The sequence below is a fragment of the Hypanus sabinus genome, chromosome 21 (genome assembly GCF_030144855.1).
Source record: "Hypanus sabinus isolate sHypSab1 chromosome 21, sHypSab1.hap1, whole genome shotgun sequence".
NCBI lineage: Eukaryota > Metazoa > Chordata > Chondrichthyes > Myliobatiformes > Dasyatidae > Hypanus > Hypanus sabinus.
In genome coordinates this window covers 3,275,479-3,288,590 of record NC_082726.1, presented here as the reverse complement: position 1 = coordinate 3,288,590, position 13,112 = coordinate 3,275,479, and the positions used below count along the sequence as shown (strand labels likewise).

At 42.7% G+C, this 13,112-nt stretch overlaps 1 protein-coding gene across 9 annotated transcripts in view; it reads left to right on the top strand.

The window, feature by feature from the left end:
• bbs4 (Bardet-Biedl syndrome 4) overlaps nucleotides 1-13,112 on the top strand; it is a 138,096-nt gene that overhangs the window by 2,415 nt on the left and 122,569 nt on the right. For all 9 annotated transcript variants that reach the window (XM_059945870.1, XM_059945875.1, XM_059945869.1 and 6 more), the window contains one exon: nucleotides 10,341-10,395. In XM_059945870.1, coding sequence (XP_059801853.1) covers nucleotides 10,341-10,395 — 55 coding nt within the window. The remainder of the gene's footprint in view (nucleotides 1-10,340; nucleotides 10,396-13,112) is intronic.

Sequence of the window (13,112 nt, the reverse complement as noted above, 5' to 3'; positions counted from 1 at the left end):
ATGAGTGGAACGGCTAAGGATTTCCGGAGCGAAGGCTTTTAACCACTCAGGGTAAAGAGAGGCAAGACTGCACAGGTGTGTGACGTTAGCCAGTAGAGCAGGAAAAGTTTAGAAAGATGACTGCCATATCCAGCAGGCAGCGGAGTGAGAGGACTGTAGCAATGGGCTTAGGCAGTAATGGGACAAGGCGAGGTAGGTTTACCTGTGTTAATTGCGGAAAGGAAGTATGTGTGTGAGGCTGGTGTTCTGTGCTCGGTGTCAGATGAGGGAAGTACTGGAGTTGCCTGACCTCCCGGATGGCCACATCTGCACCCAATGTGTCAAGCTACAGCTCCTAAGGGACAGCGTGAGGGAACTGGAGTTGCAGCTCAGTGACCTTCGTCTGGTCAGGGAGAACTAGGAGGTGATAGAGAGGAGTTATAGGCAGGTGCTCACACTGGGGCCACAGGAGACAAACAAGTGGGTAACAGTCAGGAGAGGGAAGGGGAAGGGTCAGGTACTAGAAGTTGAGAAGCAGGACCGCAAAGGTAGTAATCTTGGGATTACTACCTGTGCTACGTGACAGTGAGTATAGGAATAGAGTGAGGTGGAGGATAACTGAGTGGCTGAAGGATTGGAGCAGGGGTCAGGGATTCAGATTTCTGGATCATTGGGACCTCTTTTCAGGCAGGTGTGACCTGTACAAAAAAGATGGGTTGCACTTGAATCCCAGGGGGACCAATATCTTGGCGGGGAGGTTTACTAAGGCTACTGGGGAGAGTTTAAACAAGGACTGTTGGGGAGTGGGAGCCAAACTGAAGAGACTGGAGAAGAGGTGGTTGAGCTTAGAGTGTGGATCAGTACTTGGAGCTATGATGAGGTGGCCATTACAAAGACTTGGATGGCTCAGGGACAGGAAAAGTTACTTCAAGTGCTGGGTTTAGATGTTTCAGAAAGGACAGGGAGAGAGGCAGAAGAGGTGGGGGCGCAGCACTGTTGATCAGAGATAGTGTCATGGCTACAGAAAAGGTGGACGTCATGGAGGGATTGTCTACAGAGTCTCTGTGGGTGAAGGTTAGGAACAGGAAAGGGTCAATAACTCTACTGGCTGTTTTTTATAGGCTGCCCAATAGTAACAGGGATATCGAGGAGCAGATAGGGAAACAGATCCTGGAAAGGTGTAATAACAACAGGGTTGTCGTGGTGGGAGATTTTAATTTCCCTAATATCGATAGGCATCTCCTTAGAGCAAGGGGCTTAGATGGGGTGGAGTTTGTTAGGTGTGTTCAGGGCACAATATGTAGATAAGCCGACAAGAGGAGAGGCTGTACTTGATCTGGTATTGGGAAATGAACTTGGTCAGTTGTCAGGTCTCTCAGTGGGAGAGCATTTTGGAGATAGTGATGACAATTTTATCTCCTTTACCACAACATTGGAGAGGGATACAAACAGACAAGTTAGGGAAACATTTAATTGGAGTAAGGCGAAATATGAGACTATCAGGTAGGAACTTGGAAGCATAAATTGGAAACAGATGGAAAAAATGTGGCAAACGTTCAGGGGATATTTGCATGGGGTTCTGAGCAGGTACATTCCAACGAGACATGGAAAGGTTGGTAGGTACAAGATCCGTAGTGTACAAAGGTAGTTATAAATCTAGTCAAGAAGAAAAGAGCTTACGAGAGGTTCAAAAAACTAGGTAATGATAGGAATCTAGAAGATTATAAGGCTAGCAGGAAGGAGTTTAAGAATGAAATTAGGAGAACCAGGAGGGGTCATGAGAAGGCCTTGGTGGGCAGGATTAAGGAAAACCCCAAGGCATTCTACAAGTATGTGAAGAGCAAGAGGATAAGACATGAAAGAATAGGACAAATCTAGTGTGACAGTGGGAAAGTGTGTATGGAACGGGAGGAAATAGCAGAGGCACTTAATGAATACTTTCCTTCAGTATTCACTGCAGAAAAGGATCTTGGTGATTGTAGTGATGACTTGCAGCGGACTGAAAAGCTTTAGCATGTACATGAAAGTGGATGTGCTGGAGATTTTGGAAAGCATCAAGTCACTGGGACCAGATGAGATGTACCCCAGGCTACTGTGGGAGGTGAGGGAGGAGATTGCTGAGCCTCTGGTGATGATTTTTGCATCTTCAATGGGGACTGGAGGGTTGGAGATGTTGTTCCCTTGTTCAAGAAAGGGAGCAGAGATAGCCCAGGAAATTATAGATCAGTGAGTCTTGCTTCAGTTGATGGAGAAGATCCTGAGAGGCATAATATAATTAAAAATAGTCAGCCTGGCTTTGTCAAAGGCAGGTCATGCCTGACGAGCCTGATTGAATTTTTTAAAGATGCTGCTAAATACATTGATGAAGGTAGAGCAGTAGATGTAGTGTATATGGATTTCAACAAGTCATTCGATAATGTTGGAAAAAGAGAGAGAGAGATACCGCTTCTACCTCTTCCAACGATTCTGAGTGAGGCACAGAGAGATATGTATTTACTAACAATTACCTTTATTGTTCAAACTAACAAGTACGTGAATTCATACACTAAATGCCTTGTGCGCACACCTGCTAAGTATCCCTGACTCTCCTGGATAGTCAAAGAATTACCCAGGCAGAGGAATTTACGCTGGCCGGGCGCTCCTTGATCCTCGTGGTCCCGATTCACTCTCCACGTGCTTCACGCAGGGCTCTTCTCACTAGTATCTGCGATGGTTATTCTTCGAAGTTACCGCCCCGGGCACACACAAAACATCCACTTTTATATCCATTGCTTATCAATTCAAATGTCGCATTCCCGTGTCATTGGCCGCAGGTCATGTGTCTGGCCTTTAACACCTGGTCATTGGCTCTGGTCCAAGCCAGCATCCATCTATTATCCTCTTCCCATCAAGGGACAGTTGCTGACTCATGGCTCTTTGTTCTCAGTCAGCAATGAGCTTGAATCACCTCAGGCATTTACAATCCTGCATGTTATAGCCAACCAAAGAACACCCCACAAATAACTCCTTATTTGGAAATGACCTCCAGTCCAGCAGATTACCTGAAGAGTCTTTGTGCCTTCTTTAAAACACTAATCAAGTCCAGCATGTCAAGCTCACAAAATGGAGAATCGAGTGTCTTCACAAAAGGGCAGCCTCCAACCCCCAAGCACACGGCAAGAACAAAGACTGCTTCCACTGTCCTTGATTCATTTGAATTCACTGATTTGAAGATTATCATTCTTTCTGGCCAACAATAAGGTACCCCATGCAAGGCTTATTGAGAAAGTAAGGAGGCATAGGATCCAAGGGACGTTGCTTTGTGGATCCAGAACTGGCTTGCCCACAAAAGGCTGTAGACGGGTGGTTGTAGACGGGTCATATTCTGCATGGAGGTCGGTGACCAGTGGTGTGACTCAGGGATCTGTTCTGTGACCCTTACTCTTCATGATTTTTATAAATGACTTGGATGGGGAAGTGGAGGGAATGGTTAATATGTTTGCTGATGACACAAAAGTTGGGGGGGTTGTGGATAGTGCGGAGGGCTGTCAGAGGTTACAGCAGGACATCGATAGGATGCAAAACTGGCCTGAGAAATGGCAGATGGAATTCAACCCAGATAAGTGTGAGGTGGTTCATCTTAGTAGGTCAAATATGATGGCAGAGTATAGTATTAATGGTAAGACTCTTGGCACTGTGGAGGATCAGAGGGATCTTGGGGCCCGAGTCCATAGGATGCTCAAAGCAGCTGCGCAGGTTGACTCTGTGGTTAAGAAGGCGTATGGTGTATTGGCCAGCATCAATCGTGGAATTGAATTTAGGAGCTGAGAGATAATGTTGCAGCTCTTGAGGACCCTGGTCAGACCCTACTTGGAGTACTGTGCTCAGTTCTGGTCGCCTCACTACAGGAAGGATGTGAAAACGATAGAAAGGGTGCAGAGGAGATTTAAAAGATGTTGTCTGGATTGGGGTGCATGCCTTATGAAAACAGGCTGAGTTTACTTGGCCTTTTCTCCTTGAAGCAAAGGAGGATGAGAGGTGACCTGATAAGAGGTGTATAAGATGATGAGGGGCATTGATCATGTAGATAGTCAGAGGCTTTTTCCCAGGGCTGATATGGCTAGCATGAGACGGCACTGTTTTAAGGCACTTGGAAGTAGGTACAGAGGAGATGTCGGAGTAAGTTTTATACACAGAGAGTGGTGAGTGCATGGAATGGGCAACGGTGGTGGAGGCGGATATGATAGGGTCTTTTAGGAGACTTTTGTATAGGTACATGGAGCTTAGAAAAATAGAGGGCTATAGGTAACCATAGTAATTTCTAAGTTAGGTATATGTTTGGTACAACTTTGTCGGCCGAAGGGCCTGTTTTGTGCTGTAAGTTTTCTATGTTACTTTGTTTCAAAAACAAATCAAAAATTCTACATAATTGTTACAAAAAGGACTCAAAAGGCAAGTCATGAACACAGTATTCTGTAGAAGCTGGAAGTTCAGAGCAACACACACATGTATCTCGACACAAAACATCAACTATTTATTCATCACTATAGATGCTACCTGACCTGCTGAGTTTCTCCAACATTTTGCTTGTGTTACTGAAAAAGCAAGGTTCATCTTTAGTGTAAAGTGCAAGACTGAAGTGGTGATTAGGGTATTGTGAATTGATTCAAAATCCAGCTAGTTGGAGGAAAGTAGCTGTTGTTGAACACAGATTCTACAGGTGCTGTAAATCCAGAATAATACACACAATATGCTGGAGGAACTCAGCAGGCCAAGCAGAAACCATGGAGAATAAAAAAGAGTTGACATTTCAGGTAGAAGCTATTCATGAGGACTGAAATGGAAAGGGGAAAATGCCAAAATAAGGTGGGGGAGGAGTACAAACAGGCAGCTGATAGGTGAGACTGGGTGAGGGAAAGGTGAAGGAGATGAGGTGATAAGTTGGGAGGTGATAGGTGGAAAGGTAAAGGGCTGAAGAAGGAGGAATTTTAAAACAGAGAAGTAGATTGTGGAAGGAGGAGGAGCACAGAGGGAGGTCATAGACAGGTGATGAGAAGAGAAGAGATAAAACGGGAGCCGCAACGGGGCATGAAAAAAAGAAGGGCGTGGGGGAGAAATTACGAGAAGTAACAGAAATCAATGTACATGTCATCTGGTTGTGAAGGCAACATTATTGGTGAAATCAAGTTCATAAATCCCTTAAAAGTTGCTATGCAAGTTGTAAAGTTATTAAGAAGGCTTGTGATGTTTTGGCCTTTATTAGTTGGATGATTAAGTCAAGATTTATAAGGTAATGTTGCAGCTCCATAAAGCTCTAGTTAGATCACACTTGGAGTATCATGTTTAGTTCTAGTCATCTCATTATAGGTACAAACATAGGATGTGGAAGCTTGAGAGGGTGCAGATGAGATTTACCAGGATTCTGGATTAGTAAGCATGTTTTATGAGGAAAATTTAAGCAAGCTAGGGCTTTTCTCTTTGGAATGTAGGCGAGTAAGAGGCGATTTGATTAAGGTGTATAAAATTATAACCTGTTGGTAAGAGATAGAATTACAGTCGGCCCTCCTTATCCGTGGATTCAACCAACTGTGGATTGGGAAAACCCGGAAGTTATCTCTCCAGCACTTGTTGTTTGAGCATGTACAGACTATTTTTTTCTTGTCATTATTCCCTAAACAATACAGTACAACAACTATTTATATTGTATTAGGTATTATAAGTAATCTAGAGATTATTTAAAAGTACAGGCAGTCCCCTGGTTATGAATGAGTTCTGTTTCTGAGTCCATCTTCAAGTTGGATTTGAAGTCAGAACAGGTACATCCGGTATTATTTAGCATCAGTTAGTAAAACGTTTTTCTTAGTATATAGTATATATTTTATCTTTCTATGCATATAAAACTTAACATATGTATTTCAATAATTAAACCACTGTGTTGCTAGGTAATAATTGTAGCTTTCATCGTGGCAGGGCCTTTCATATGCTCTGTTAAAATTGTTCCGATCGTTGACTGACTGTAGCCTAATGCTTTTCCAATGACGTTTCACCTCTTTCTGATCACTTTGTTACTTCCACCTTATTTTCAATTGTGATCGTGATTATTTTCATGAATTGCCGATTCAGAGCTGCGCCAGGTCGCCACACTGAGACAGGTTAAATAAGGGACTTGAGCATCCATGATTTTTGGTATACGCGGGGGGGGGGGGGGGGGGGGGTCCCAGAACCAACCCCCTGCAGATAAGGAGTGCTGACTGTATATCTTTATAAAGAGGTGACATAGGATCAGAAAATGTTGAATCTTTGTGGGTGCGTTCAGAAATTGCAAGGATGAAAAAAACATAGGAATCATATGTAGGCTTCCAAATAGTAGCCAAGATGTGGGTTTAAGATTGCAAAGGGAGGTGGAAAAGGCATGTAATAAGAGTAATGACACAATTGTAGTGTATTCAATATGCAAGGGGATTGGCAAAATCAAGTTGGTGTTGGATCACAAGAGAGGGAATTTATTGAATATAGGTATTTCCTGAGTTATGAACATCCGACTTAGGAAGACCTAAGGAAGGAGAATGCCATCTACCATTTAAAGTCAGATCGCGAGGCTGTCCACCATTTTAAATTGGATCGCGATGCCATCCGCCATTTTAAGTCGTTGCCATTGACACTGTGTTGAGTGTGTAAGTTTGTATTTGGCTTAAATTTTTCTGAGCAAGATTCACCCTGACCCCCCTCCCCCCACCGTTCTGGTCGGCTGGAGGCACAGTGAGATCAGTGCCGGGCTCGAGAACGGAGGTTCCCGAGTTTGATCCAGTGACAGACCGCTGCCATGCTGGGTTGATGTTGAGCTCGCAACTCGACCTCGTAAAAAAAAACTGCCACCTCCAGTTTAAATTCCCACGCGGAATATTGTGGAGGATCAAATACCCAAACCCAGCACAGCCTCCACTTGTCCCATTTAACCTGTCTCAGTGCGGTGGACTTTAGAACCTGGGGAATTCAGTGTGGTGGTCCTTAGGACCCGGCGGAGCTCGGGACCCACTGCCTGCAGTGTTTCTGTTCCGTTGAAGGGAAGTGATCGCGATTGAAAATAAAGTGGAAATAATAAAGCGTTTGGAAAGAGGTGACATGCCATCAGTCATTGGAAAAGCATTAGGCTACAGTTGGTCAACGATCAGAACAATTTTAAAGGATAAAGTGAGAATAATGGAGCATGTGAAAGGCCCTGCCCTGCTGAAAGCTACAATTATTACTAAGCAACACAGTGGTTTAATTATTGGAATACGTATATTTCTTAAGTGTTTTATATGCATAGAAAAGTTAAATATATACTATATACTAAGACAACCGTTTGACTAACTGACTCTAAATAATGCCGGATGTACTTGTTACAACTTAAGTACAAATCCACTTAAAGACAAGATGGCTTGTGCTTGACCCTACTTGGAGAAAGGCTATCTTAGACTGGGTGTTATCTTATAACCCAGATCTTATTAGGGAGCTTAACGTAAAGGAACCCTTAGGAGGCAATGATCATAATATGATTGACTTCACACTGATATTTGAGAGGGAGAAGCACCTCAGATGTATCAGTATCACAAAGGAATAAAAGGAATTACAGGAAAATGAGAGAGGAGCTTGCCCAGGTGGATTGGAGGATACGGTTGGAGATGACGACAGAGCAGAGATGGCTGAAGTTTCTGGGAATAGTTCACAAGGTGATGGATAGATATGTCCCACAGAGGAAGCAGTTCTCAAATGGCAGGGGTAGGCAACCATGGCTGACAAAGGATGTTGGGGACTGCATAAATGCCAAGGAAAGGGCATGTAAGGTAGCAAAAATGAGTGGGAAGTTGAATGATTGGGAAGATTTTAAAATCCAACAAAATGCAACTAAAAAAGCTGTAAGAAGGGAAAAGGAAATAGGAGGGCAGACTAGCCAGTAATATAAAGCAGATACCAAAAGATTTTTCAGTTACATAAAGAGTAAAAGTGAGAGTTGATATTGGACCACTGGAAAGTGATGCTGGTGAGGTAGTAATGGGAGACAAAGAAATGGCAGATGAACTTAATGGATACTTTACATCTGTCTTCACTGTTGAAGACACTAGCAGTGTGAGTGTCAGGGAGTAGGAGTGAGTGCAATTGCTATCACAAAGGAAAAAAATGCTAGGCAAACTCAAAAGTCATCTGGACCAAGTGGACTACGTCACATAGTCCTGAGAGGTTGCTGCAGAGATAACAGATGCATTGGTCATGATCTTTCAAGAATCTCATGGTCCCGGAGGAGTGAAAGATTGCAAATGTCACTCCACTATTTAGGAGAGGGAGGAAGGCAAAATAAAGGAAATTATTTTCTCAGTGGCTGGGAAAGTGTTGGAGTCTATTATTGAGGTTTAGAGGTACAGTACTTGTAGACTAATGATAAAATAAGTCCAAGTCAAAGGCAAAATAAAGGAAATTAATTCCTCAGTGGCTGGGAAAGTGTTGGAGTCTATTATTGAGGTTTAGAGGTACAGTACTTGTAGACTAATGATAAAATAAGTCAAAGTCAGCATGGTTTCTGTAAAGGGAAATCTTGCCTGACAAATCTGTTAAAGTTCTTTGAAGAAATAACTAGCAGGATGGCCAAAGAGGCAGTGGAGGTCATTTACTTGGATTTTCAGAAGGCATTTGATAAGGTGCCACACATAAGGCTGCTAGACAAGATAAAATCCTATGGTGTTACAGGAAAGATTCTGACATGGAAAGCAGATGGCTGACAGGCAGGAGACAGCAGCTGGGGAAAAAATGTACCTTATTTGGTTGGCTGCCAGTAACTAGTGGTGTTTCTCAGGGATCAGTATTGTGATAGTTACTTTTCACATTGTATGTCAATGATTTAGATAACGGAATTGATGGCTTTGTGGCAAAGTTTATGGATACTACGAAAATAGATGAAGAGGTGGGTAGTGGTGAAGAAGCATTGCGATGGGAGCAGGATTTAGTCAAATTGGAAGCATGGGCAAAAAAGTGGCAGATGGGATACAGTGTTGGAAGATGTATGATAATGCATTTTGGTCAAAGGAACAATAGTGTGGACTACTATCTAAATGGGGAGAACTTCAAACATCAGAGGTGTAGAGGGAACATAGGGGTCCTCGGGCAGGACTCTCAGAAGGTTAATTTACAGGTTGAGTCTGTGGTAAAGAAGGCAAATGCAATGTTGGCATTTATTTCAAGGGGGATAGAATATAAAAGTAAGGAGATAATACTGAGCATTTATAAGACACTTTGTCAGGCAGCACTTGGAGGATTGTCAACAGTTTTGAGCCCCATATCTCAGAAAGAATGTATTGTTGTTGGAGAGAGTCCAGAGGAGGTTCATGAGGATGATTCTGAGAATGAAGGGGTTAATATGTGAGGAGTGTTTTGGCAGCTTTGGGCCTGTATTCACTGGAATTTAGAAAAATGCGGGGGATCTCATTGAAACCTCTCGAATGTTGAAAGGACTAGATAAGGTAGATGTGGAGAGGATGTTTCCTGTGGTTGGGCTATCCAGAACTGGAGGGCACAACCTCAAAACTGAGGGACGACCCTCCAAAACAGAGGTAAGGAGTAATTTTTTAAGCCTGATAGTATATCTATGGAATGCTCTGCCACAGACTGCAGCGGAGGCCAAGTCCATGGGTATACTTAAGGTGGAAGTTGATCATTTCCTGATTGGTCAGGACTTCAAAGGATATGGCAAGAAGACAGGTATATGGGGTTGAGTGGCATCCAAGATCACCCATGATGGAGTGATGGAGCAGACTCAATGAGCTGAATGGCCCAATTCTGCTCCTTTGTTTTATGGTCTTACTGTCTTATTATAAGAGGCATGCACAGAATGGACAGCTGGCACCTTTATTCCAAGCCAACAATGTAAGGTGATTGGGGAAGAGTTTAGGGGAAACGTGAGAGATAGGCGTTTTTTTTTTGCGCTTTTTTTTAAACAGTGGAATGCACTGTCATGGGTGGTGGAGGCAGAAAATTGGAGGGTTATGGGCTGTGCAGAAGTGAAGTGTTAGATTGATCATGCAATAGTTCTATATAGGTCAGTACAACATTCTGGGTTGAAGGGCTTGTACTGTTCTATATCATTGCTTCATATAGATGGAATAGCGGTCTTGATTTTGGCACTAACAAACTTGTCCAACAGAACAAATATTGTTTTTTTTGTCAGGACTAGTAAGGGCTAGACTCGTGCTTTGGGTGTTTCACGTTGAAAAGATAGTGTAAAAGGAGCTCTGCAGATCCTGCCCTGGGAGTGGCCACTGGGACACTAATTAATTAGAACAATTTGATGGGAATGCATTGGTAGAACATTATAGTTTGACTCACTATATTCCCATATTCAATTTTCCCAGATTACGCTACACGCAGATGTTTCAGCTGATCTTCCAAAACCACGATCAAAAAAAGGTGACGTTTTTAATTTTGTTTAATTTGTGCTTTAACAGATAACTGATCTTACTCTCCTGTTTTGCTCTTAATTATGGTGGATGTTGTGTGTTATCACTAAATGTGTTGTGATTAGTATTTGAGTACCGACAGGCCCTTTGATCATGGACATCACAACCAAACCTGTTCCCATTTCAGTGGAGCTGCTGGTCAGAAGCAACAATAAGGCTTAATTTCCTTTTCCATAATGAAGTATGTATTTGGCTCCAGCTAAGTACTGGGAACACCACCACAGTCAACTCCATTACACCTGCTCCAAAGTTCTGAACCACATTGTTTGCAGGCATGGAGCTATACTGGATCCCAAGATGAGCTGCTGATTCACAGAACTGTTACATCTTGTCCCACAATGTCTGTTTCCATCTCTATAAGATTGCCTGACTAACTCTGCTTTAGCTCGTATCCTGACAAAACCCACAGCTGTGCTTTTTAACTATTCCTCTAAATTCTGGTCCTATATCCCTTCTACTCCCCATCAATATGCAAAACTTTTCTGCCCATTTAATTTTGGTCAAGTCCAATTTACCCAACACCCTTTTAATGATTAGCACATGGTCCTGTTGAAGGGTGATAAGAAATGTGCAGCACAGAAACAGGCCTTTCAGCCTACCATGTCCATGCTGTCCTTTTGTCCTGTGCACTGATCCCATTTGTCCATATTAGGGCCTTATTTTCTATGCCTTGTTTATTTAAATGCCTCTTAGAACACAATGGTTGGATCTGGTTCTCGCAGCACATTCTAGCTATTAACTCTAAAAATAAAAGTTTCCCCTCGTCCTTCTTTAAAACTTCCTCTAAATTTCATCTTAAACCTATGTGCTCTTGTTTTTCATACCCCTGCCATGGGAAAAAAGTTATTGATCTTTCATAAAAACCCAATCTTTCCCAGGGGCATATCTACGGAAAATAGTGCCTATGGCAAGCACTGAAATTGCACGCTGTCCAAACATCTGACACCCATCTTTTAGATAACTTCAGCTCAAAAATACAAGTCAAGCTCATTAATCTTTTAATTAACAAATTATGGCACTACATGAAAACTATAACTGCACCTTCCTTGCTTTCACTGATCCAAATTGGTCAATGATGTGATCAAAGTCAGTTGTTTCAATTTCTTCTCTTTCTACACTCAGCAGAGCAAGATCACAGAGTCTGTCCTTGACCCATGGAGGCTTTCAAATGCAAAAGTATTGGTTTTAACTTGCTGAATGATCTCTCACAGCTGCTGATGGAAACTGCAATTTTTAGCATTATCTGAATAGCAATGCGAAGATTGGGGAAGACGCTCTCATCTCCATACTGAACAATAAATTCAAGCAGCTCTTCAGGTCTTTATATTTTCATGTTGACCCACCTTGATTGCAACATTCTGCAATCCAAGATTTCTTCATATAGCTGCTGTCCATCAACATCAGAGCTGTATGATTCACCCAAATTTTCTCACTTCTTTAGGTCGTTACTGTCGGTGCCATAACACACAATCCCTCAACATCGAGAAGGAACCCAAACTTGGCGTCATTGTCGTGCAAACAAATGAACCTTTCATCCATTTCTCTGTGAAAATGGTCGAGTGTTCCCTTCATGACTCTTACCATTTTCTCCTCAGCTGTTAACCCAGCATCTCGAGTTCTCATCAGCCATTCGTTTGTTTCATCTGACATCTTTCAACTTCAATATTCCATTCTTGACAGAGACCAACGACTCCTTTGAGTGACTCACTGACCAATGCTTCTCTTTTGTCATGAAAATGATCTCGGAGGGCTTTCAAATCCAGGGCAGCATTGTGGAAATTCATGCTAGGATCCTGCAGCCTCTTTTGAATACGGTCAATGTGAATGAGTACTTTGTTCAAAAATCCTAGTAAAATCAGAAAATCATAACTCAACATGCGGTTGTACAGCTGCCTTATGTCACTTCTTGTTCACTGGTCACATTTTCATTGTCCATCATGTCCTGGAGAACTTGAAGCATCTCCTAATGGTACTTGTTGATGGGCTTCACTGTTTCTGTCCTTGCACTCCACCTGGTTTTGGACTCTGACTTAACCACAGGCATGGCATTTTTGAGTTTTTCCCAGCACTGTTGAATGAGGGAAAAGCACTGCTTCGATGGTTCCAAAAAACGTGACCATCATTGTATCCCTCTTGGCTGCATAAACACCCACCAAGTTGAGTGAGTGATTGTTGCAAATCACAAACACTGCCGGGTTGTTTTTCTCACTTATTCTTTGATGAGCATCACTTGTGTCCAGCCATCACAGCAGTGTTGTCATAGCACTGTGACAGACAATCTTGTAGCTCCATTTTGTCCTTCTCTGGCTGTTTCAAGATGTCTTCAACCAAGCTCTCAGTATCCTTCTGGCTTATCTGTATAAAACCAAGGAAGGACTCTAACATGGACTGTTTTCCTCTCAAAATCAACTTCCACATACGAATGCTTCTCAGTTAACTGAGAAACAGTGGATGCCATCACGTGGATGAATTCGTTCTGGACACCCAGTGAAAGGTAAGACATGGATCCAGGATGACTTTCCAAATGAGTGAGGTGTTCTTTTATGACAAGGTTAAAGATGGCCAGTAGTTTCAGTAATCCAAGGAAATTTCCCACATTGGAGTCATCATCTAGCTGAAGTGACTGTGTCCTTGCAAAGCCAGGTTCTGAGTTGCAAGGAACTTTAT